The sequence below is a fragment of the Balaenoptera ricei genome, chromosome 11 (assembly GCF_028023285.1).
Source record: "Balaenoptera ricei isolate mBalRic1 chromosome 11, mBalRic1.hap2, whole genome shotgun sequence".
In the NCBI taxonomy this organism is placed as follows: domain Eukaryota; kingdom Metazoa; phylum Chordata; class Mammalia; order Artiodactyla; family Balaenopteridae; genus Balaenoptera; species Balaenoptera ricei.
Genome location: NC_082649.1, coordinates 102,036,380 through 102,061,665, shown reverse-complemented (window position 1 = coordinate 102,061,665; position 25,286 = coordinate 102,036,380). Strand labels below are relative to the sequence as shown.

Below are 25,286 nucleotides of genomic sequence, written 5' to 3'. Positions count from 1 at the left end.
AAAAGAGTTGGTGGAAATCAACCATTGGAAGCAAGGAAACAGTCCCCCAAAGAAAAGGGCCTGAGAGGGACCCATCCAAATACTGCATACTAACTCCTCCCAAATCCCGGACCAGCCCCTAACCCACACATCAATAATGCAGCAGGCTCAAGGCAACTCAGCTAAGGATAAAAAAACTGAACTGAGATTTGACCTGCTGCCCAAGGGTTTGAGTCTAAACAATTTCTCTGCCTATTAAAACAAAAACATTAACATTTTATAAATGAACCTAACAGAATCCAGAGTCTCTACAAGGTAAGATTTACAGTGTCTAGGTTACAATCCAAAATAACTCAATGAAGAATCAGTAAAATGTGACCCATTCTTAAAGGACAATCAACAGAGTCTAACTTCAAGATAACAAGGATTCAAAGCAGCTACTATACATGTGTTCAAGAACATGAGCAGAGAGGAAAAAAGATTGGAAAAAAAAAAAAAGAACAGAGCCTGAAACTTATAGGACAATATAAAAAAGTCTATCACCTGTAATTAGAATCCCAGAAGAAAAACAGGGTAGTAAAAAATGTGATGAAACAATGGCCAGAATTTCTCTAAATTTGGTGAATAATATCAAATTCAGAGAAAACCAAGCAGTAAAATACGAAAAAACTCACTCCTAGGCAAAATATCAAACTGCTGAAACCAGGATAAAGACCCAGAAAAATGACATATTACAATCTGAATCACACACGACTTCTCATCAGAAACTACAGAGGCCAGATTATACAGTGGAACGACATTTGCAAAGTGCTGAAAGAAGAGGGGGGGAAAACCCCAAACTATTATTTCAGAATTTTACTCATTGAAAGAGGAGGCAAATATGTGAATAAGACCAATTAGACCAATAAATTCAATGAAAATATCCTTCAAGAATGGGGGGGGGGGAGCTATTTCTGATAAAAAGAAAACCTTCAAACTCATCACCAGCAGATCAGCAAAATGTTAAAGGAAGTTCTTGAGGCTGAAGGGCAACTGTATCAATTGGAAGGAATTACATACCAAATAACAGAGCATTGGAAATACTATATATGAGTAAATATAAACTTTTTTACTCTTAAAAAAATACACAAGTTTTAAGGCAAAAATTATTACCTTGTGAGGTTCTAATGCATGTAAATATTACATCCCATACATTAAAGTTGCAGGATACAAAATCAATATACAAAAATCAGTTGTTTTTTCATATACTAACAATGAAGTATCATCAGAAAGAGAAATTAAGAAAACAGTACCATTTACAATTGCATCAAAAAGAATAAAATACCTAGAAACACCAAGGAGGTGAAAGAGTCATACACTTGAAAACTACAAGACACTGATGAATGAAATCAAAGACGACACATAAATGGGAAGATACTCCATGCTTATGGATTAGAAGAATTCTGTTAAAATGTCCATACCACCCAAAGCAAGCAATCTCTACCAAGATTCCAATGGCATTTTTCACAGAAATAGAAAAAAACAATCCTAAAATTTGTACAGACCCACAAAGTCCTGAACAGCTAAAGCAATCCTAAGAAGAACAAAGCTGGAGGCACCGCACTTCCTGATTTCAAATTAGGTTACAAAGCTATAGTGATCAAAACAGTATGGTACTGAACCAGACACACAGATCAATGGAACACCATAGAAAGCCCATAAATAAACCTGTTCATATATGGTCAATTAATTTACAACAAAGGAGCCAAGAATATGCAATGGGGAAAGGACAGTCTCTTCAAAAAATGGTGCTGGGAAAACTGGACAGCCACATGCAAAAGAATGAAACTGGACCACAATCTTGTACCACACATAAAAATTAACTCAAAATGGATTAAAGGCTTGAATGTAAGACATGAAACCATAGGCAACAAGCTCCCTGACATCTGCCTTGGGAGATGATTTTTTGGATTTAACACCAAGAGCAAAGGCAACAAAAGCAAAAATAAACAAGAGGGACCACATGAAACTAAAAAGCTTCTGCAGAACAAAGGAAACCATCACAAAATGCAAAGACAACCTACTGAATGGGAGAAAATATTTGCAAATCACATATCTGGTAAGGGGTGAATATCCAAAATATACAAAGAACTCATACAACTCAGTAGCAAAAAAAAAAAAAAAAACCCAATCAGATTTAAAAATGGTCAGAGGAACTGAAGAGACAGTTTTTCAAAGAAGACACACAAATGCCCATCAGGCACATAAAAAGATGCTCAATCTCACTAATCATCAGGGAAATGCAAATCAAAACCACAATTAGATATCACCTCACACCTGTCAGAAGAGATACCTGCACCCCCATGTTCATTGCAGCATTATTCACGATATCCAAGATATGAAAACAAGTTGTTTAACAGATGAATGGATAAAGAATGTGTAGTGTGTGTGTGTGTGTGTGTGTATACACACACACACACACAAAATGGAATATTATTCAGCCACGAGAAAGAAGGAAATCCTGCCACTTGTGACAACATGGATGGACCTCGAGGGCATTATGCTAAGTGAAATAAGTCAGAGAAAGACAAATACTGGACGGCATCACATATATGTGGGAATCTAAAAAAAAAAGTTAAACTCATAGAAACAGTAGAAAAGTGGTTGCAAGGGTGCAGGGAAAATAGGGAGAGGTTGGTGAAAGGGTACAAACTATCACCTATTAAGATGAATAAAGATAAAACATAGTGACTGTGGTTGACAACACTGTATTGTACAACTGAAATTTGCTAACACGGTAGAAAAAAAAATTTGTGAGGCAATGGATATGTTAATTAGCTAGATGGGGGACTCCTTTCACAATGTATATCAAATTACCATGATGTACACTTTAAGTATTTCATAATTTTATTTGTCAATTATACCTAAATAATAAAAAATTATATTATTACCTTGTGCTGTTCTAATGTATGTAAACATAATGCATATGCATTATATCTGTAGCACAAAGATGGTAATGAGAAAGTAACTGCATATTATATAAGGCAGCAGGAACATTAATTGTGACTAAAATATTAGGAGTATATTGTAATCCCAAGAAAAAACCATTTTAAAAAAAGAGATAAAAAATAAAAATAAAAATAAAAAAAGAGATAAGCTAAAAAGCTGCAAGTTAAAATGGAATTCTAAACAATATTCAAAATAGCTAACACAGCAGAAACAGCAGAGGTATCCATCAACAGGGGCACAGACCAACCGGTAAACAGGCAGCCCTTGCTTTTGCAAGGTTCGGATCATGTGCTATGGTCTGAATGTTTGGATCCCCCTAAAATTCATATACTGAAATCCTAATGTCCAGCGGGATAGAATTAGGAGACAGGTGATTAAGTCATGAGGGTGAAGCCCTCATAAATGCCATTAGTGCTCTTATAAGAGACCCGGTGAGCTCCTTCACCCCTTCCACCACGTGAGGACACAGTGAGAGGATGCTGGCCCTCACTAGAACCCGACCATGCTGGCACCTTGATCTTGGACTTCCCAGCCTCCAGAACTGTGAGAAATAAATGCCTGCTGTTTATAAAAGTCACCCAGTCTGCTGTTAATCTGGAACAGACTGATACACCATGTACGGTGAGTTGAATAGTGGCCCCCAGAAGACAGGTCAAAATCCTAAGCCCTGCTACCTGTGAATGTGACCTTATTTGGAGAAAGGACCTTTACTGATGGAGTTAAGGATCTCAAGATGAGATCATCCTGGATTAATGGGAGGGTCTTAGACACGAGTCAGAGGGGAGAGAAAAAGACACAGAGCAGACAAAGACAGAGACTGGAGTTACGCTGCGCCCAGAAGCCAGGAGAGGGGCCTGGAACAAATTCTCCCTCAGAGCCTCCAGGAGGAGCCACCCTTGCCCACACCTGGATTTTGGACTTCCAGCCTCCACAAGTGTGACAGAACAGATGTCTGGTGTTTTGAGCACCCAGTCTGTGGTAATGTTACGGCAGCCACAGGAAATGAATCCACCATGGTTTCGTTAAGTGCCAATGGTCCCCCAGCAACACGGTTCAAATTTCTGTCACCACAACACACAACTGTGAGTGACCATGTGAAGCACACACTGTCAGCTCTTCAGTTCAGTCCAAACCACCACAGGAACAACACATGTGCACCATGGTCAGTGACTGACCATCTTAACTCTCCTCCCAAGTCTGTCGGTGAGTGGTCACTGTGCATCCGTTATTCAGTGGCGCTGTGTTGCCTCCTTTTTTCCCAGTGATACACCCACAAGACATTTTACAAAAACGGATAACTGAAAGAGGAAACTGGCCAACAAAGATAGGAGTGCAGCAAAGAAATGAAAAGTGGTAACACTGGAAGTGAAATCTGAATCCTCAACCCCTCCACCATATTCAACGCATCAGCAAATCCATCCCAGTTCTTCTAAACAGATCCAGAATTCGACCACTTCCCATCACCTCCAGGCCTCCTGCCCTGGTCCAAGCCACTGCCACATCTCACCTGGACTGTTGTAACAGCCTGACTGGTCTCCCCATTTCCACTTTTGCCTCCTCTTTCAATATATTCTCAGTGGTTCAGCCACAGTGATCCTTTCAAAATATATATCAGATCATGTCACTCCTCTGGTCAAAATCGTATGACGGCTGCCCACCTCAGCCAGAATAAAAAAGCTAGTCTATCCAATGACCTACAGAGCCCTACACAATTCACCCCACTCCCCCTGTCCTCGTCTCCAGTGTTCTCCCCACCTGCTTCTCTCGTCCAGCTCCTCCTTGCTGTTCCGAACAAGGCAGACACACTCCAGCCTCAGAGCTTTCTCTGCAGTGACAGTTCCCTCCCTCTGGAGTGTCCTTCTCAGTCACATGGACATGGCTCGCTGCCTTGCCTCCTCGAGGTCTCTGCTCACAGGTCGCCCTACTGTGTCCTCTGGGCTCCAGTATGGAAACTACAATCCCCTCATTTCCTATCCCCATTCCCAGGCTTATTTCACTCCTTAGCCCCACCATCCAATAAACATTTTCCTATTTTCTTGTTTGTTTCTTATTATTCTTGTTTATTTTTTCCTTCAGTAGAATGTGAACTGTGTGAGGGCTGGGATTTTTGTCTGATTTGTTTAATGCTCTATCCCCAGCAACTAGAAAAGGCCTATCAGATAGATCTTGCATCTCTATTTGTTGAACGAATGATCAGAGATAAAAAGGCTATCTCAGCACTACAAGCAGGACTTCTAGGGGATACTGCTCAGCTTAAGAACCGTTAAGCAAGTCCACTTCACCACGGCCTTGCTTGCTCACCTCTGTGTCCCCAGAGCCCAGCATGCTGCCCGAGAGAAAGAAGACACTGAGTGGCCTCCCCACAGGGGAGGCCCTGCATGAAGCAAAGACAGAAACAAGAGCCAGGCCCGCACCAGATCACGCTTGAGCGCAGAGCACTTACCCCATTCCCTGTTTGAAAGCTTCAATCAACTCGTTCTTTTTATTCTGATCTTCTACCCAATACACACTTGGAATTACAAACTCTGATATCACACGGCACTCTGGACAAGACCTGAAATAAGAATCAGGTTAGTAAGGGAGAGATTCAGTTACAAATCCTGTGCACACTCCACCACTAAACCTTGTGCTCAAATGCATGACCGCTCCAGGTGTTTGTTTCCCACCCCAGAATTCTAAAAGGTACAAACGCAATCCTCTAACCGAATTTACTGTTGAAACATGTTCTTCTCAACAATAAAAAAGACAACCTAATTTTAAAATGGGGAAAGGATTTGAGTAGGCATTTCTCCAAAATGGCCAATAAGCACAGAAAAAGATGTTCAGTACCATTAGTTATCAGGGAAATGCAAATCAAAACCATACTAAGGTATCACTTCACACCTGCTAGGATGGCTAACATCAGAAATCAAGACAACTAAGTGCTGGCAAGAATGTGGAGAAACTGGAATCCTCCTATGTTGCTGATGGGGATGTAAAATGGTTCAGCCACTTTGGATGGCAGTCTAGCAGTTTCTCAAAATGTTAAACACAGAGTTTCCATATGCCCAGCAACTCCACTCCTAAGGGTATACCCAAAAGTTCTGAAAATAGTATTCAAACAAATACACAAATGTTCATAGGCACACTAGCCGTAATAGCCAAAAGGTGGAAACAACCCAAATGTCCATCAACTGATGAATGCATAAACAAAATGTGGTCTAGCCATACAACAGAATACTATTTATAGTCACTATAAAAGGAGTACTGATCCATGCTACAATATGGGTGAACTCTGAAAACATGCTGAGTGAAAGAAGCCAGACACAAAGGCCACGTATTGTATGATTCCATTTATATGAAATGTCCAGAACAGGTAAATTCATAGAGAAAGAGGAGATTAGTGGTTGCCAGGGGCTGGAAAGAGGGATGAACAGGCAGTGACTGTAGGTAGAGGTTTCTTTTTAAGATGATGAAAATGTTCTAAAATTAGACTATAGTAACAACAGCTGCACAACTCTGAATACATTTAAAAAAAACCCTCTGAATTGTACATTTTTATCTCAATAAAGCTGTTATTTTACCATACGAATGTGTAACTTCAGGCAAGTTACTTGACCTCACCATATCTGAGTTTCCCTATACATAAAATGAGAATGATGATCAAGGGTCTCTGAGAGAATTACGACTTAATGTATGTGAAGTTTCTGACAGTACACAGCACGCAGTAACTTCTCACTATGACTTAGCTTTTCTCCCACCCCACTGTGGAATTTAAGGATCCTATGATGTTATGTGTAAGTTATCTCTCAATAAAGCTGGGGGATAAAACCCTGTGTTGGCTCACTGAGTACATCCCATGTTATCAGACATAACGTGAAATGTGTTACATGCACTATTCCATTTAGTCCTCAAATAAGCCCTACGTTACAGATTAAATAAAAAAAGGCAGTCGGCCTACGGGCGGACCACCAGTAACTGTGCCAGAGTCAAATGGGCCTTCTCACACAGAGGATCCCTGCTGAGTGTCCCCCCAACACCCTAAATGCCTGGCAGGAATTGTCACCCGTGTTTTAAAGGAAAAGGCAGTTGGGCTCAGGGAAGGTCTGCGACTTGCTCAAGTCCCTGCTCAAGGACTCACCGCTCACCTGTGGAGGACAAGGGAAGGCTTCCCTGTGGACGGAAGCAGATCCCAAATCAAACCTTCTCCCAGATTCTATAGGTAAGACCCCTGCTGCACTTACTTGATGATTGGGTTCTCAAACTGCTTGGCACACCTCCACTGCCGGATGCAAGACAGGCAATACGTGTGGTTGCAGTTGGAAAGGATCCCGAACCTCCGCTCCGAGGCTGACGCCTTCTCGAGGATAACCTCCATGCAGATGCTGCACACTTTGTCCTGACTCGCCTGGAAGGCAAAGGCCTTCTCCATCTCGTGTTCGAATGTTGACATGCAGATCTGAAGTACAGGGAGGGAGGAAGGAAACCTTTGGTTCTGGGCTGGGGAGTGGTGAGAGCCTGGAGTGACTGCCGGCCACACAGTACAACCAGGATCGGGAGGGAACGGGGACTGTGGCTGCTTCAGGCAGGTCCGGCCACGCCCTGCATTCGGGACACAAAGCTCTCTCAAGACCACCACTGGCTTGCCCCCCTGCTTGTCGGCACTGCTCCACGGTCACTTCCAATTTAAAGCCGAGACCAGAGGCCCAAGAAGATTAGAGGGCCACTGTGGGGTCAAGGAGGTCCCAAAGACTGGGACCCTGGTCTCCTTGCCCCTCTGGGTACCGCCTTTCCCAACACCAACACCAGAAATGCCAAATAACCCTTAATCTAAAACATCAGGCTGACAGGCCAGGGTCAGAGGTCAGCAGCATCACTTCTTCCTACGAGAACCAGTTACTGAACGAATCCCTTCACTCAGGAGGCAGGTGAACAGAGCATGTCCCCCCCCGCAGCACCACGCATCAGGCACCAGAATCAATGCAAAGGACCTAGGACCCAGGCCCTGGCACAGTGGACGCACACTCAAGCCGAACCCACAGCACAGCACCCGGATGTCATGTCCCTGGGGAGGAGGGAAGCTCTAACCTGTGCTCACCTGAACACCCGCCGGGAGACGGCAGAGGGTTCAGACAACCTCCACAGCCCTGTGCTGAGCAGAAGCCTGCACAAACACAGGAGCCTAATGACCTGCAAGGTCCCTTCCGACACTGAACTCCTCAAATTCTCCAGAACTCGGCCTGGCTGGCCAGGTACAGAATGCAGGTATTACTGGCGGAAAGATGCTTACAGAAATACCGACTTTGTCACTTAGTGCACTTCAAATTCCTTAAAACGACTTCACATAAAGGCTTGCAACTGTACCTTCTCGTGAGCTTTCCTTTGCTCTGGGTCGAACGGGTGCAGGACTTGTAACCTACAGATTTCACAAACTTCCCCATGCAGGTAGACACAAGCATCCCCAAATCGGCACTCCCCGGCAGCTGCGTAGGGGCACAGCTGCTGCTCGCTGCTGTAGGAGCTGCTAGCTTCTACGCTGTCGAGACCACTCCTGATTGCTTCTAGGTAGGAATGCGGCTTCAGCTCCGGGCTGTTCTGCGGGTCGCTGCAGCCTCCGGGATTACTCACCACACTTGGGCAAGTCTTTTCTTCAGCCATGCCAGAGAGATCTTAAAATAAAACACACAGCACACACACACACACACACACACACATGAAAACTGGCCCAACCTTTCTGGTAAGCAATCAGTCAAAACGTGACAAATTAACCCTGACTTTGGGAATTTCACTCTTGGGATGTATGGAAAAAAACAGGCCAAGAGGGGAAAAATAAAAGGAAAAAATGTTCAGAGTGATATTACTTAGAATCATAATAAAAAACAAAAAAACATAATTGGCAACATAGGGAAATAGCAAAGCAGACCATGATATATTTATATAAAATAACACTAATGTTCCTTTTTAAAAATGGCAAGTATGGAAATCTCAACACATGGACCAGTTACACTTAAAAAAAAATTTTTTAAAGAAAACAAAGTATAAGTCAAAAGGAATTCAGAATGAGGTCAATAGAATACAGTGGTTTCCTTTTTACCAGTAAAGTTACCAATCTTTTTAAAGTGAAGGAGAATGAAAATCTGGAGCAAGTCTCTGGGTCCTGAGGCCAGAGTCAGACTGTCCTTCGGCCACCCACCCGCTTCTCACACGGGAGCTGCTGCGTACCCATCAGGCTTCTAACATTTTCCGAGGGGATACAGCTGACGGGATGGACTTATTGTGTGCTTAGGATGGGATCTGCCTATCGTGTGCTGAACATACGATGTTACATGTCAGGACACAAGCAGAGACGAGGACACACACGGACACGAGGCCTAATGCGTCATCTGAATGCTCTGCAGCCAGATGAAGCCTGTTCTCAGGACCGTTCTGGGTGTGAGGTTAGGACCCCCTTTGACAGGAGAAGGCCAAGGAAGGCAAGAGTGCTGTTCAAAAAGGCAATAGAAGGATTCTGCTCACTCACTTCGGTCTCTAAGTACCAATGTCCTCTTTTCACGTTTCCCAGGCTCATGTAAGTTAGTTTTCACGATTGATGCAGTGAGGTCAGAAGGAGGGTGAGGACTGTGGAAACCCAGGGAGGGCACCCCGTGGGGAACAGTGCCCATGGCCCCACCAGCTGCAGCAGAGGGCCTCGTGTGATCGTATCTGAACAAAACACACAGCAGATGCATTACGGACACACCACACGCACATACCTCCCGCATTCCCCAGACCTGGAACATCCCTCCTTCTGCTCAGTCGTTTCCCGTATTTTAATGGATAAAAATCTCATCAATTAGTAAGAACTGCCTGGCAATTCAGAGTGAGTAGTACACTGCTGTCTATCACCTCCACTTAAGTGGGACAGATGTACCGCCCAGACCACACAAAGAGAGCCCGACGGTTCCGGAGATGCTGACTGACTGGCTTGTCCTGGACTGTCTCTCGGGGGCGCCCACTGGCAGGGGGAGGGCAGAGTGGGCCAACGTCCCACATCCCAGGCAGCACAGAGGAAGGACTGAAGGGAGCTCTGCAGCCCAGGAAAGCAGATCAGCCCTCACGACAACAGCACAAGAACAGGTTCTGGAATGTTCTCCTGTCTAGAAGTTACAAAACTTGCCTACAGATGTCAGTAAAAAAGGAAGATTCTACATGCTCATAAATGTTCATTGCACTCATAGCAAAAAACTGGAAGCCCCTTAACTATCTAATACAGGGATAGTTAATAAAATGATGGTACGTCAACGTGATGAAGAATTATAAAGTTACAGTTAAGACAAAGTAGCAGCACTGGAAGGAGCTTATGACATGGTAAAAAAAGGCAAGACAGAAAATCTTAGGTATACTGTGAGGGCAAATTTATGACTATAGACTCATAAGAAGAGGCATGAAAAGTGACTTTGAAAAATTAAAATTATTTTAACGGTACTAAATTTGAGGTTTCAAAATTATTTTTGTAACATTACTTTTAAACTAAAGTTTTCCCATCATCAAGACCCAGGATTTAAATCCCTGAAGGTAGTGAACTCAGTGCAACAGCTGGCGACACAAGTGGGTTCTTGCCTGCAACGAGTTCCATAGGCGCAACAGCCCTTCTGGTAGTATTTGCAGATGGTAGATGGCTTGCTGTTTGCCAAGTCATGTGAGAACAGGCACTGGTTTCCTTCCCGACACACACCATGCATAAAATACCTGATGAGACAAGCAGAGGCATAAAACTTTTAGAAGCACACTTTGCTTTGTAAAATCACCAAATTCTTGAACCCAGTATATAAACACACACTGTGCATATACTATGTATCAAGGCTCTCCTGGGCACTGCAGGTACACTTATGTCCTTGTCTCTAAGACAGTGATTTTAGATGCACCACATCTATTTCAATGACAGCTTTTCTGGAAGAAAAATGATCCCATGCATTTCTGTCTTAAGATATATCCTCTTGATTTAAGATATGCCACATACATAAAATGTGAGCCTCATGACTGAGAAAATGCACACTGAAAGACTGCTCTGTTCTCATGGATTTTAAAGGGTATGGTTGTAAAGGAGTCAGAGACCTGGGCTCAAGATCTAGCTGTGCCACGTGTAAGCAAGTCACAAAACCAACTTCCCTGGGCCTTCCTACCTTTACCTATAAAACGAAAATTACACTGCCTACTCTACTATAAACTGTGGTGAGGCTCAAGTAAGATAGTGGAGCACCAGGAGACACATATAAGAATGTTCCACTAAGTTGTCCAATTCTGGCCCTGAAAGAACAACTGGGAGGCATTCTAGTTCTGTCCAGCCAGAGCAGAGAGGCCTGGCTGAATACTCAGAGGAAACTGTAGAGGGACATGCCTTGGCATTAAGGGTAAACAAGTCCCCAAATAAAGAGATTTTAGACCTGCCCTAATAAAGTTTTTTTAAAAAAAACAAGCTTCAAAACGATCTAGCTGATAGCAAATAACTTATTGTCAGCTAAAACAAACTTTAACATTCTTTGAAGGAAGACAAAAAAATCCAAATGCTCAAAAACACTCACAATGTTTGGCATCCAATCAAAAATTACTAGACATACCAAAAAGCAGGAAAATGTGACCCATAACCAGGAGAAAAATTAGTCAATAACAGGAATGACAGATGATGGACTCAGCAGACAAGGACTTTAAAACCAGCTATGACAGGCTATCATCAAAAAATCCACAAACAATAAATGCTTGAGAGGGTGTGGAGAGAAGGGAACCCTCTTGCACTGTTGGTAGGAATGTAAATTGGTGCAGCCACTAACGGAGAACAGCATGGAGGTTCCTTAAAAAACTAAAAACAGAGCTACCATATGACCCTGCAATCCCACTCCTGGGCATATGTCTGGAGAAAAACATGGTCCAAAAGGATACATGCACCCCAATGTTCATTGCAGCACTGTTTACAATAGCCAAGACATGGAAGCAACCTGAATGTTCATCGACAGAGGAATGGATTAAGAAGATGTGGTACATACATACAATGTAACATTCTCAGCCATAAAAAAGAATGAAATAATGCCATTTGCAGCAACATGGATGGACCTAGAGATTGTCACACTGAGTGAAGTAAAGTCAGACAGGGAAAGAGAAATATCATATGATATGGCTTATACGTGGAATCTAAAAAGAAATGATACAAATGAACGTATTTACAAAACAAAACAGACTCACAGACTTAGAGAACGAACTTATGGTTACCAGGGGGGAAGGGTGGAGGGAAGGGATAGTTAGGGAGTTCCGGACTGACATGTACACACTACTATATTTAAAAAGGATAACCAACAAGGACCTACTGCATAGCACAGGGAACTCTACTCAATGTTATGTGGCAGCCTGGATGGGAGAGGAGTCTGGGGGAGAATGGATACACGTATAGGGATGACTGAGTCACTTTGCTGTGCACCTGAAACTATCACAACATTGTTAATCGGCTATACTCCAATATAAAATAAAAAGTTAAAAACAAAACAAAAAAACCCAGCTATTACATATATGTTTTATATAACCCAGATATTACAGATATGTTCTATATGCTGAAGATTTTAAGGAAAACACAAAAATAACATGGGAAGAAATGGACGATATAAAAAAGAACCAAATGGAACTTCTAGAAGTGAAAACTACAATACATGAAATGAGAATTACATTGTAACGGCAGATTAGACACTATATAAGAAAATCTCAGAAAACTTGAAGACAAAGCAATAGAAACTATCCAAACTAAAGTACAAGAAGAAGAAAGAGAAAGAACAGATTTTTGCTTCCAGCTTTGGAGGAGCATGGAACCTGCCCTTCCACTGTGAAAAACTAGAAAACAGAACAAAATATATGAAACAACTGCTTTCAGACATGGACAAAAGGCAACACAAGACTGGCCCTTGAAGAGAAGGAAAACAAGGGAGGCGAGCCTGGCTTTCTGCCTTGAGGCATATTTTGGACCTTGGTGCAGGGAGGGGAACCCCAAGCAGAGCACTGTTGTCTTGCTGAGGTGAAGAGACAGAAACTGGAGTTCAAGGAGGCTGAGGAAGGCTCTTTAAAAAGCTTGTAAATAGAATCACACATGCGCGATCAATTAACTTTTGATAAACGCTGTCAAGGTAATTCAACAAATGATGCTGGACCCAGTATCTATATGGAAAAACAAAAACCAAAAAACCTCAAACATTACATGTCTGCGGATGTTCCCCAATATGAATGAAGTATACAACATAACCTGCCACGTATCCTAGCCAAAAACATTTAACTTGAATCCAACAAAACTTCAGATCTAACTTCTAGTTTACAGGAAATACAGGGGGATTGGGAACAAGCTAAAAGACCTCATGAGGAAGCAACCAGATAAATACAAAAGAAGAGGCAGTATGTGGGCCAGATCTCTTTACCAAGGAAGTGTCATGGAAAAAAAATAAGGGGGGGGGGGGGGCTGGGTTTGGAAAATGATTTGGTGGTTTCTTAAAAACTTAAACATAAATTTACCATATGACTCAACAATTCCAGTCCTAGGTGTTTACCCAAGAGAAATGAAAACATATGTTCACACAAATATGTGTATAATATGTGAATGTTCATAGCAACATTATTCATAATAGTCAAAAGGTGAAAACTCTGACAATTCCATCAACTGGTGAACAGATAGATAAAATGTAATATATCCATACAATGGGATATTATTTGGCAATAAAAAGGAATGAATAATGATACATGCTACAAGGATGAGATGCAAACACATTATAGTAAGTGAAATAAGTTAGACACAAAAGGACGCATGTTGCATGAATCAATTTATAAGTAGTGTTAAAAAAGGGGCAAATCTATAGGAACAGAATGGTCCTTATAAAGACTATTATACAGCCTATATAGGCTACATATAGACACAGTCCCTACATATGGTATGTAAATTATACTTCAATAAAGCTGTTAAAAGAAGAAAATTTAAAAAGGAGGAAACTGCACTAGATTAGTAGACAGAATATAAGGTATGTAATAACTAATGCAATATTTGGCCCTGGATTATATTCTGGTTTGGACAAACCAGCTGTAAGAAACATTTGTGGGACAAATGGGGAAATCTGAGTACAGACTAGGTATCAGATAATTTACTGACATGGAAAGTTGAAGATGATTAACTGAGAAAAGCATATTATATAACAGAATATACAGTAAAATGGTGTAGCCGCTATGTAAAACAGTACAGCGGTTCCTCAAAAAATTAAAAATAGAATTACCACATGATTCAGCAATTCCACTCGAGTATACACACAGAAGAACTGAAAGCAAAAACTCAAGTATTTGTACACCCCTGTTCATAGTGCATTATTCACAGTAGCCAAAAGGTGAAAACAATCCAAGCGTCCATCAGAGGATGAATGGATAAACAAAATGTGGTCTACACATACAATGGAATATTACTCAGTCTTAAAAAGGAAGGAAAGTCTGACTTGTGCTACAACAGGGATGAACCTTGAGGATGTTATGCCAACTGACGGAAGCCAGACACAGAAAGACAGCACTGTGTGATTCCACTAATGAGAGGTGCTTAGAATAGTCAAATTCACAGAAAGAGGGAGGAGAATGGGTGTGGTCAGGGTTTGGGGGAGGCAGAATGAGGAGTTAGTGTATAAAGGGGACACAGTTTTAGGTTGGGAAGAAGAAAAGAGTTCTGGAGGTGGATGGTGGTGATGGCTGCACAACAGTGTGAACGTACTTACTACTCCTTAACTGAACACTTAAAAATGGTTAAGAGGGGCTTCCCTGGTGGCTCAGTGGTTGAGAATCCGCCTGCCAATGCAGGGGACACGGGTTCGAGCCCTGGTCTGGGAAGATCCCACGTGCCGCGGAGCAACTGGGCCCGTGAGCCACAATTACTGAGCCTGCGCGTCTGGAGCCTGGGCTCCGCAACAAGAGAGGCCGCGATAGTGAGAGGCCCGCGCACCGCGATGAAGAGTGGCCCCCGCTCGCCGCCACTAGAGAAAGCCCTCGCAGAGAAACGAAGACCCAACACAGCCAAAAATAAATAAATAAATAAATAAATACAATAAAAAAAAATGGTTAGGAGGATAAATTTATGTTATGTACATTTTACAATTAAAAAATTTTAAAACAGCACGTACAGTACGCTCTCATTTTGCTAAACACTAACTACACACATGCACACATCTGCATTTTAACAATGTGGAAAGACAGACAATAGCCTTTTTAAGAGTGGCAATCCTTGAGGGTAAGGCATATGGTATTTTTTTTTTTAACATCTTTATTGGAGTATAAATGCTTTACAATGGTGTGTTAGTTTCTGCTTTTTAACAAAGTGAATCAGTTATACATATACATACATCCCCATATCCCCTCCCTCTTGCGTCTCCCTCCCACCCTCACTATCCCACCCCTCTAGGTGGTCACAAAGCACCCAGCTGATCTCCCTGTGCTATGCGGCTGCTTCCCACTAGCTATCTATTTTACATTTGGTAGGGTATATATGTCCATGCCACTCTCTCACTTTGCCCCAGCTTACCCTTCCCCCGTGGTATTTTCTTATTTTTGTTGATCTGTACTTTCTAATATTTCTACTATGAACATATACTGCTTTTGTAATAGTAAATGGTTGCTTTAGTTTTAAAAAATTATGAAGGGCTTCCCTGGTGGCGCAGTGGTTAAGAATCCGCCTGCCAATGCAGGGGACACGGGTTCGAGCCCTGGTCTGGGAAGATCCCACATCTGCCGCGGAGCAACTAAGCCCGTGCGCCACAACTACTGAGCCTGCGCTCTAGAGCCCATGAGCCACAACTACTGAACCCACACGCCACCTACTGAAGCCTGCGTGCCTAGAGCCCGTGCTCCGCAACGAGAAGCCACCGCAACGAGAAGCCCGTGCACAACGAAGAGTAGCCCCCGCTCGCCACAACTAGAGAAAGCCCGTGCATAGCAACAAAGACCCAACACAGCCAAAAATAAATAAATTTATTTAAAAAAAATTACAATAAGTATCGAATACTGGAGAGAGTATGGTTTAAAAAAAACACATAGGGGGCTTCCCTGGTGGCGCAGTGGTTGAGAGTCCGCCTGCCAGTGCGGGGGACACGGGTTCGAGCCCTGGTCTGGGAAGATCCCACATGCCGCGGAGCAACTAAGCCCGTGTGCCACAACTACTGAGCCTGCGCGTCTGGAGCCTGTGCTCCGCAACGGGAGAGGCCGCGACAGTGAGAGGCCCGCGCACCGCGATGAAGAGTGGCCCCCACTCGCCACAACTGGAGAAAGCCCTCGCACAGAAACGAAGACCCAACACAGCCAAAAATAAATAATAAATAAATTAATTAATTAATTAAAAAAACAAACAAACAAACACATAAACGCTCAGTACAATACCTATCTCACAGTGGGTACCCCCAAAGTTCAGCTCTTATTAAAGTTTAGTAAAAAATGCTGCCGATTAAGCTGACAGTTACAAGAGGGACCTGTGCCTTATCACAACGCACGCATAGGGCTGAGGAGTCAGTCCATGGACCGAGGCAGACAGAAGGGGGCGCGGGCCCAGGGGCCGCCTAGCCAAGCAGTCTACAGAATGCCGGGGTGCCGATGGGCGGGAGGAGCAGGCGCCAGAAGCACACAGAAAGGCAGGGAAGGGAGGCCCCATGAGGGCGCGGCAGGCCTGCTGAGACAGATGGCGGATCAGGCCTGACTGGGGCAGCTGGAATACTGATGAGTGCGCCTCCCAATAGGGGACAAGGGGCCCAAGTCAAGCCCTCAGACACATTAAACCCCCTTCCTAGGCCTCTTGCAGAAAGGCCACTGGAGCTGCAGGGCGAAGACAGACAGGAGAGGCTGGAAGTGTAGGTGAGAGGAACCCGTCAGGAGGTTGCTCTGTAAAGGGGCTTGTTCTGTGAACCCATGTTTTAACTTAAAAAATATACTATGGAAAGTCTCAAACATATACAAAAGCAGACAGTGGTAGGGTAACTCCCAAGATGTTCCCACACCAGCTTTCACCTTATCACCTCCCAAGCACTCTGGTTTCACCCATTTCTCCCCTCTCCCGTATGGCTGTGACAGTTTATCTTTTTAAAGAGGGATAACACATACCTCTTGAATGAAGACTTTGGGGCAAGGAGGGCCCTCCCTCCCTCTGAACAAGTATGTTATCAGAAATATATGAAATGTGTTATCAGAAATATATGAAATGAGCAAAAATACAACAGCTCCAACGAGCAGTACCATCAGTACTCTGTCTAGCACTTTCACTTCTTTATCTCACTTAATCCTGATACTACTCTGAGGAATATTAGCTCTATACCCATGGTGCAGACAGGAAAGCTGAGGCTCAGAGAGGTGTGATGACTTAGAGAAGATCTAATTGCTGAGTAGGGGACCTCAGCTCCGGTCTTCCCAAGCCCTGACCTTTTCCCACCAAAACTGATTTTCCTGTCACTCTGCCTCTGTCCATACCGTGGCCCCTTTCTACAACACTGTACCCCATCTTTCACTGTACTTAACTGTGATAACCCACCTTCCTTCAAGACCAGCACGAGTCCTGGCTGGACCAAGAAACCTTCCCACCCCTCCAGCCCACAGTGTGCTTTCCTGGCAGCTCCACGGTATAGTGCTTCCCAACTTGGGGCCCCTGACCCAAGAGAGCTGGTGCTCTTGAACACATGGTTGGGAACATCTGTTAACACCATACACAAAAATAAACTCGAAATGGATTAAAGACCTAAATGTAAGACTGGAAACCATAAAACTCCTAGAGGAAAACATAGGCCGAACGCTCTTTGACATCAATCGTAGCAATATTTTTTTGGATCTGTCTCCTAAAGCAAAGGAAATAAAAGCAAAAATAAACAAACTAAACATAAAAGCTTTTGCACAGCAAAGGAAACCATCGACAAAATGAAAAGACAACCTACTGAAGGGGAGAAAATATTTGCAAATGATTTGATAAGGGGTTAATATTCAAAATATATAAACAGCTCATACAACTCAACATCAAAAAAAAACAAACAGCCTGATTAAAAAAGATGGGCAGAAAACGTGAATAGACATTTTTCCAAAGAGGACATGCAGATGGCCAAGAGGCACATGAAAAGATGCTCAACATCACTAATCATCAGGGAAATGCAAATCAAAACCACAATGAGAGATCACTTCACACCAGTCAGAATAGCTATCATAAAAAAGAACACAAATAACAAACGTTGGTGAGGATGTGGAGAAAAGGGAACCCTCCTACACTGTTGGTGGGAATGTAGATTGGTGCAACCACTGTGGAAAACAGTACATACGTTTCCCAACCAACTAAAAAGAACCACCATATGACCCAGCAATTCCACTCCTGGGTGTATAAAAAAACCCTGCAAAACACTAATTTGAAAAGATACATGCAAAACACTAATTTGAAAAGATGCATGCACCTCAATGTTCACAGCAATATTATTTACAATTTCCAAGATGTGGAAGCAACCTAAATGTCCATCAACAGAGGAATGGATAAAGAAGATGTGGTATACGTATATACAACGGACTACTACTCAGCCAGCCATAAAAAAGAATGAAATCTTGCCATCTGGAGCAACGTAGATGAACTTGGAGGGCACTATGCTAAGTGAAATAAGTCAGACAAATACTGTATGACATCACTTATATGTGGAATCTAAAAAATATAACAAACTAGTGAATGTAACAAAAAAGAAGCAGACTTACAGATACAGAGAACAAACTAGTGGTTACTGGTAGGAAGAGGGAAGGGGGGAGGGGCAATATAGGGGTAGGGGGTTAAGTAGAACAAACTATTAGGTATAAAATGAGCTACAAGGATATATTGTATGACATGGGGAATATAGCCAATATTCTATAATAAATATAAATGGAGTATAATCTTTAAAAACTATGAATCACTATATTATATACCTGTAACTTATATAATATTGTACATCGAGTACACATCAAGGGGAAAAAAAAAAAAAAAAGCCTGGGAATAACTTGAGGAAGACACAGCTGGAACATCACTAAATGCGATAGAACACAGAAAGCCTAAACCTAACCAATTATGTGGTTCTGCCTGGAACTGGAGAACGGTTGACAACGTTCAAACATTGGGAAACAGAGTGGACTCTAAGGAAGGTCAGAAGGCCCAGACTGTCCTTCCCAGAGAAAGGGTACCAGAGAACATGGGTGGCAATTCGTGCCGCACCTCGGCCCTACAATGGGCCTGGGAGGCTGCTAGGCCGCTGAGCTGGAGGCCACAAGTTTTTAAGCCCTTCCCTCCCTCCTTGCTCCCTAAGCATACTTCTAACTTTCTCCACCTATCTCCCCAAAAGCAGAAGTGCTGACCAGGCCCACCTGACAATTTCTTTTCACCCAGGAAATGTTAAAAGGGTATTCTACTTCATATGTCAGTGTCTACTGAGTTTGGGTAGCATGAGCCATCTCTAAATACACCAACAGAATCAAATTTCTGAGCCTACAAAGATGACTGGACCTGTGATGTAAGTGACTATACTAAGGTGGTGTCCTATAGGGTCTTTTCTAGGTGGTCAGTTATGCTTTTCCCAGGCAACACCCCCTGGGAGTCTTCCACTAAATCAGAGATTGTGTAGTAACTTGCTATAAGGCTGCTGTAGATTTACTTAAAAAGAAAGAAGGCTCAGAATCTGGCAAACAAAGGGTATTCTTGTTAGAAACTTAAAAAAAAAAAAGTCTATATGAAAAGAATCTTGTCACAATACTGATTTAAAAAGTATGCAGAAGAGTTAATAGAGCAGGTCTGAGTCTGCTTACGAGGCAAGGCCCTGCTTATAGCACCTGGGACTTGGCTGGTAAACAGTTCCCTACACTGATATAAACTGTCTCTAAGTGATGAAAGTGGCTCACTGTGCCTATACTGTGTACAATGTGGTTTACGCTGAACATCTGCTTTCCTTCTGGGAGCCTGGTCTGGGTACATGCTAGGCAGAGGGTGACCGTCCAGGGCACTGGATCTCTAGCGGGCTTCGCTGGGCACATGTTGCTGCTGCATTTCTGCTGCGGGAGGAAGAGTGTGCTGTGACCCTTTATGGGAGGAAGTGAGGGCAGGAAGCCTGCACATGGGCTCCTCCAGATGCCGCCTGAGTCCTTCTCCCTTGTGATCCATCTGTGACTCCTCACTACTCACCGTGATAAATCTTAGCCTTGAGTACGACTATGCGCTAAGTCCCATGGGTCATTCTAGCCAATCACTAGCTGTAGGGGTGGTCTTGGGACCCTGGACACGGAAGTTTATTATGCTTCTAAGCAGTTTGGTAATTCTTCTTGAGAAATGCTACTCAACACTGTGACATTATTCCAATCATCCTCAACTACGGTAATCTTTGAAGGTATGAAAGTAGAAAAACAAACAAAAAAAATAATAAAGAAAATCAGTGCCAAGAGCCAAATCCAATTATCAGGATTAGTAAACTCATAAAGAGTGGAAGAGAACAGGTTCAAACTGGTTACATAAACAGTTTCACAAAAGAGAGATCTAACAAATACTTCATTAATAATTTCTTTTGGAGAACTAGACAAGATTTCCTGAAAGAATCAGGGCAAGAGACTACCAGAGCTCCTCTACCAGATACTACCTGTTAACCAGGCGTGCAAGAGGAAAGACGTTCAGTGGTGGTCCTGCAGATGCCTTTTATAATTCTACCGTCTCCCATAAGTCCCATTCAGAAAACTTGCCTTCCAAACTGCACTAATTATCTTTCCCATCAAAAATCCAAAATATTTAACCACCACCTAAAGCTTCCTAGTTTTGTCACTTATAAGCTGGTGACTTCATGCAAGCCATTTCACTTCTGTAAGTGACTGAGCTGAAATTTTAAAAGGTTCAAAAATAACTTCTAGGCCACCATCACTGCCTTCAAGAAAGGTGAGTGTGAAACAAGTGTTATAAGAGGTGGAGCCAGCCAGCGCTATTTCTGTAGCATATGTCACCACTTCCACTCCCCAGTGACAAACACAAAACTCCCTAGAGCGCATCCTGCCTGTCCTTCGGGGCATCTTTATCATCCGCTTACAGAGATTCCTCAGCATCTAGGTTATACTAAGCTTAATCCAGGCCTCTTTCATGTTACACCCTGTAATAAATTTCCAACTGCTCACCCTTCCCTATGGCCAAACCATCCCTTATATCTTCCTAGAGGGAAGACTGAGACTCGAGCTGGGGAGGGGGGTGGGCTGTTGCTAGTATGAGGGGGGAAGTGCATGGCTGGAGACTCAGAGCAGGGAGATTCTTTCTAGGGGACACTCCAAAGTCATCTGTTATCCTGGGTGACCCCGAAGACCGTTTCAGATGGTGTGGCTATTATATGCTGCAAAGGATATGAGGTTCACTACTGGCCACAAAACGGCCAGCAGCTCTCGCTGTGCCTGAGGGCTGAACCAAACAGAATCAATCTGGTTTCTTGCAGGTCTTTCAATGGTGCCTGTCTCTAGCAAAACACTTTTGCAAATCATTTCCAGGTATATGGGTAATTTGCATTCTCAGTGTCACCTTCCTTTATGTTTTCGCACATAATTTCACAGACTTAAATTTTATGGCTGTACTGCTTGTGACAAAAGATCCATCAAGGGGGAACACAGCTAATGCGAGGCATGGTGGGAGGCTTGAAATAACTGATAAGAGGTGGGGATGAAATAAAGTACAGTGTAGTGGTTAAAGGAAGACTCTGAGGTCAGAGAGCTTCCTGTGACCTTGAGCAAATTATTTAAATCTCCAAACCTGTTTCCCCATCTGTAGTATGATATAATTGTACTTCACAGACTGCATGTCAGTGCTTAGCCTAACACACCATAAATGCTCTTAGGATGGTTAGTCGTTGTTATCTAACGACTATCTAATGTTGGTTAAACCAACGCTGCTGGTTAGGCATTACTATCCCAATTTTACAGATAAAGAGACTGTGATACCAGAATCAGAATCCAGAACTGCCCTAGTCTGGAGCTCAAGCTCTTCCTACCACTCACTGGCCACAAGATGCCCCATATTTTGTGACTTTCAATGAGTCAAAAGCTCTAGGCACGACTCTCAGGAAACTGTAATTCTAGGTCTTGTACTACTGATTATAAAACAAAGGGACCTCTATCACATCGAGGAGGAGGACAAACAAACTGGTTACCAAGCAATAATAAAGGCCTGCACCAGGGCTTTGAAAACAGACTGGAAGACATAGGGAGATGGTTTGGAAAAACCATCAGCAAAAAAGGATCCCCAGATTGAGATTCTGGATAGAGTGGAATGTCAAGAAATCAGGGGAGCTGACTGATAGCACAACTGTGTGAGCGGCCTTTCTTGCATTCCAGGCAATAAATATGGAGTGTCTTTGTCATTAAGTCTGGGAATCCTAGCATTTCACATCCATCTCTCTGAGAGAAATAATTCGTATTAGAATGGAAGCAAAACAAACTCTCTGTCCAGCTGACATTCAGAATAAGCAAGTATATCACATCCCACAGCAAGGAAAACAAACCAAAAAACAGTTTGCACCCTGACATAAACCAAAAACAGCAGACCACCCAGTTTAGATCTGGTCCCCCAAATAAATCATACCTGGATTATTTCATGTAAGTTACCAATGTGTGGAGATATGACTTCAGTGAATAAGATAATCAAGTGAGAAAAGCTTTCCCATCACGAGCACACTAACGTAAACCTGGTACTCTTGGTAATATGGCCGTTTTTCCTGTTTAAATATGTGTTCTGTTTTTTATTTGGCGAGGCAGCCCTTGTGAGGTCCAACTCCTTCACATCCCTTTGCAAGTAACCTTTACTTTCCTTATGGTTTTGGTTGAGTTTTCCTTTCATATGAGCATATTAAAAGCTTTGAAAATTCCTGTAGTAAAGAAACTTTAATTTAGCATTTCTGAAACTTATCTGGGAGCCATAGGGTCTACAAGAGCATAAATTCTGATGCCACATATCTGCCACGTGGAAGCTGAATAACCTTGGCAAGTCACTTCAATGCCGAGGCTTGCTTTTACGATCTGTGGAATGGTGCGTGTTGCTGGATTACTTGCGACACGGCTGTAAAGAACCTCAAAGAGCACCCAGCACACTGCAAGCCCCTGCAACGAACAACAGTTAGTACTTAAACAGAACTGATCCCCTCCCAGTGTTCCAACCCACTCTAGTTTCTCTGCACCAACTTCCTGCAGGATACCCCTATTTGGGAAAAACAGAATTAAAGCTTTTAGGTCAGGCCATCTCCTAGTATAGAAGGAAAAAACCCAAGATGATCCTAATTTACATTTTTGTTCCTGCAGTTAGATGTGAATTAGTGGCAAGGTTCAAGCCTGAGCATAAGGTTTCCTTATCTGCAAAATTAAATTACCACACAGAGTTGAGATTCAATTACAAATCATCATACAAACGTGCACCGTTATGTGGCCGCATCTTAGGAGCAGTAACCAGAATTTGCTATACAGTCCACAATGACTAAGCATATTGCTCCAACAGGCGGAACTTTATACAAATAAAAATAAACATACACAAAGGTCTTCACAAAAGACCTTTTATCACAAATAACCTAGTAAAACTCTTTTCTATAGACACTTAAGTGCAAGTTTCTGACAACTGCTAAATATACATCATCTAGGCCTTGCGTAAACTGGCTGAACAGTTAATATAGACTAATACTAACAGGAAACTTTTTACATTACACTGTCTCAACTATTCACACTAACGAAGAGAAGTAACAACACAGATGATAATTAAATAAACTGCTCATTACACAATCAAACCATACAACTGTGGGCTGGTTTTTTTCCCCCCTAATCAATGTTTCCCACACAGACTTAACTGAAACCAATTATTAAAAGAAAAATCGTACTTTCCAGGTCCAATTAAGACTAGGATTCCAGTACCTTCAAGCCACACGCTTAGCAAGGAATGAGGGTGTTACTCATCAAGTTATTTGTATTTAACAGGAGCAGTGCAGCCATCCGGCTTTGAATTTTCTACAGCCAGCCACCCATTAATGTTGCATTTCTCCACGGAAATGGGTCTCTCAGTAAGATGAGAGTCTCAACCTCCGTTAGCCTGAGTTTCGTGCACTGCAAAATAGGAATAATGTCTGCCTTGTAGTGAAGACTGGTGACGAGTATAAATGACTTGGGAATATGCGGGGCAATGAACAAACTTCCAGTAAATGCTATTTTCCACACAGCAATTCTTAACTCGCTAACTCTGCAAGTTTACGCTGCATCGGAATTCTCCAAACTCTCAGGAAACCAAGGCCGCTTTCGGGGCCCCAGCTTCTTTGAGGCCCTCGCCGACGATTAACAGACTACACCTGCGTGGTATCTCCATCTGTAAACCATCTCCTGGTGTCCCTTTACTCAACTCCAATTCACCTCCTCCAGCTAAACCCTCAGGCCCAGGGGCCCGCCCCCCAAGGCCCCACCAGCATTCCTTCCTTCCAGCCGCACGGGCCACCCCTGGAACTCGCGGCACAGCCGCCCGCGCTGGCTTCGTCCAGGTGTCGCCACGAGGCTCGGCCACGCACCGCCGGGTCCCAGGCTCCGGCCGCCGCGCCCGCCCCGCCTAGGGAAGCCGGACCCCGAACCGGGAGCCACTTTCCACGAACCCGCTCCGGCTTGTTTCTCTGGCGCAGGACTGGGGCGCACCCGGGGAAGGACTTGCGGGGCCGCGCACTGACCTGCAAGTGACCTGCTTGGTGCTCATGGCGGTCGGGTGTAAGGGCCGCCGTCACGCCGCTGCCGCCTCTCGCTCTCGTCGCCGCCTAGGCCTCGGCCCTGCCCATCCCGCGCGGCCGCGTCACGCCGGCGCACGCCGTCGTCCCCGTGCGGCACTTTTGTAGCGCCGGCAGCAAACCTCGCCGCCGTCACAATTGGTTCCGCCCCAGGGGTGAGGCTGGGCCGACCCCCAATCTCGGGCACTCCTAGTCCGGCATTTTCAAACCTCCTAGGCGGGGCCTGGCTAGCCTCCCAGTCCTGCAGGTTTTATCCCGGGTGCCGACTATTAGTTCCTATGGGTCTGCCCCTTTCTCCAACTGCATTTCTTAGCGGCTTCTCACGGCTTAGAATTACCTCACCCCTCCCGAGGCCAAGCTCCCGCCTCTCCTCTGCGCACCTTAATCCCAAGTACTCCTACCCACCCAAACCCTCCCTAGGCCCCTTTCTCAGACCCAGCCTCAGCTGTTTCCGCCAAGCCTCGCCTCCCACTTAAGGAATTCCTTAGCCCTCTCCAGGGCAAAATCCAAAGATCTTGCTCTTTTTCAAAATCTCCATTCCCACCCCAAGTTTTAGACCTCATTTTCTTTCCTGGCATT

At 43.6% G+C, this 25,286-nt stretch overlaps 1 protein-coding gene across 1 annotated transcript in view; it reads right to left on the bottom strand.

The window, feature by feature from the left end:
* The window catches only part of MKRN2 (makorin ring finger protein 2), a 28,833-nt gene extending 4,029 nt beyond the window's left edge, over positions 1-24,804 (bottom strand). Inside the window, exons 1-6 of the mRNA XM_059940418.1 lie at positions 24,654-24,804; positions 10,546-10,674; positions 9,467-9,648; positions 8,311-8,615; positions 7,191-7,405; positions 5,411-5,521 (exon numbers count right to left, since the gene is read on the bottom strand). Of these exons, the coding sequence (XP_059796401.1) occupies positions 5,411-5,521; positions 7,191-7,405; positions 8,311-8,615; positions 9,467-9,648; positions 10,546-10,674; positions 24,654-24,679 (968 nt within the window). The 5' untranslated portion in view covers positions 24,680-24,804. The remainder of the gene's footprint in view (positions 1-5,410; positions 5,522-7,190; positions 7,406-8,310; positions 8,616-9,466; positions 9,649-10,545; positions 10,675-24,653) is intronic.
* Positions 24,805-25,286: the final 482 nt, after the last annotated feature.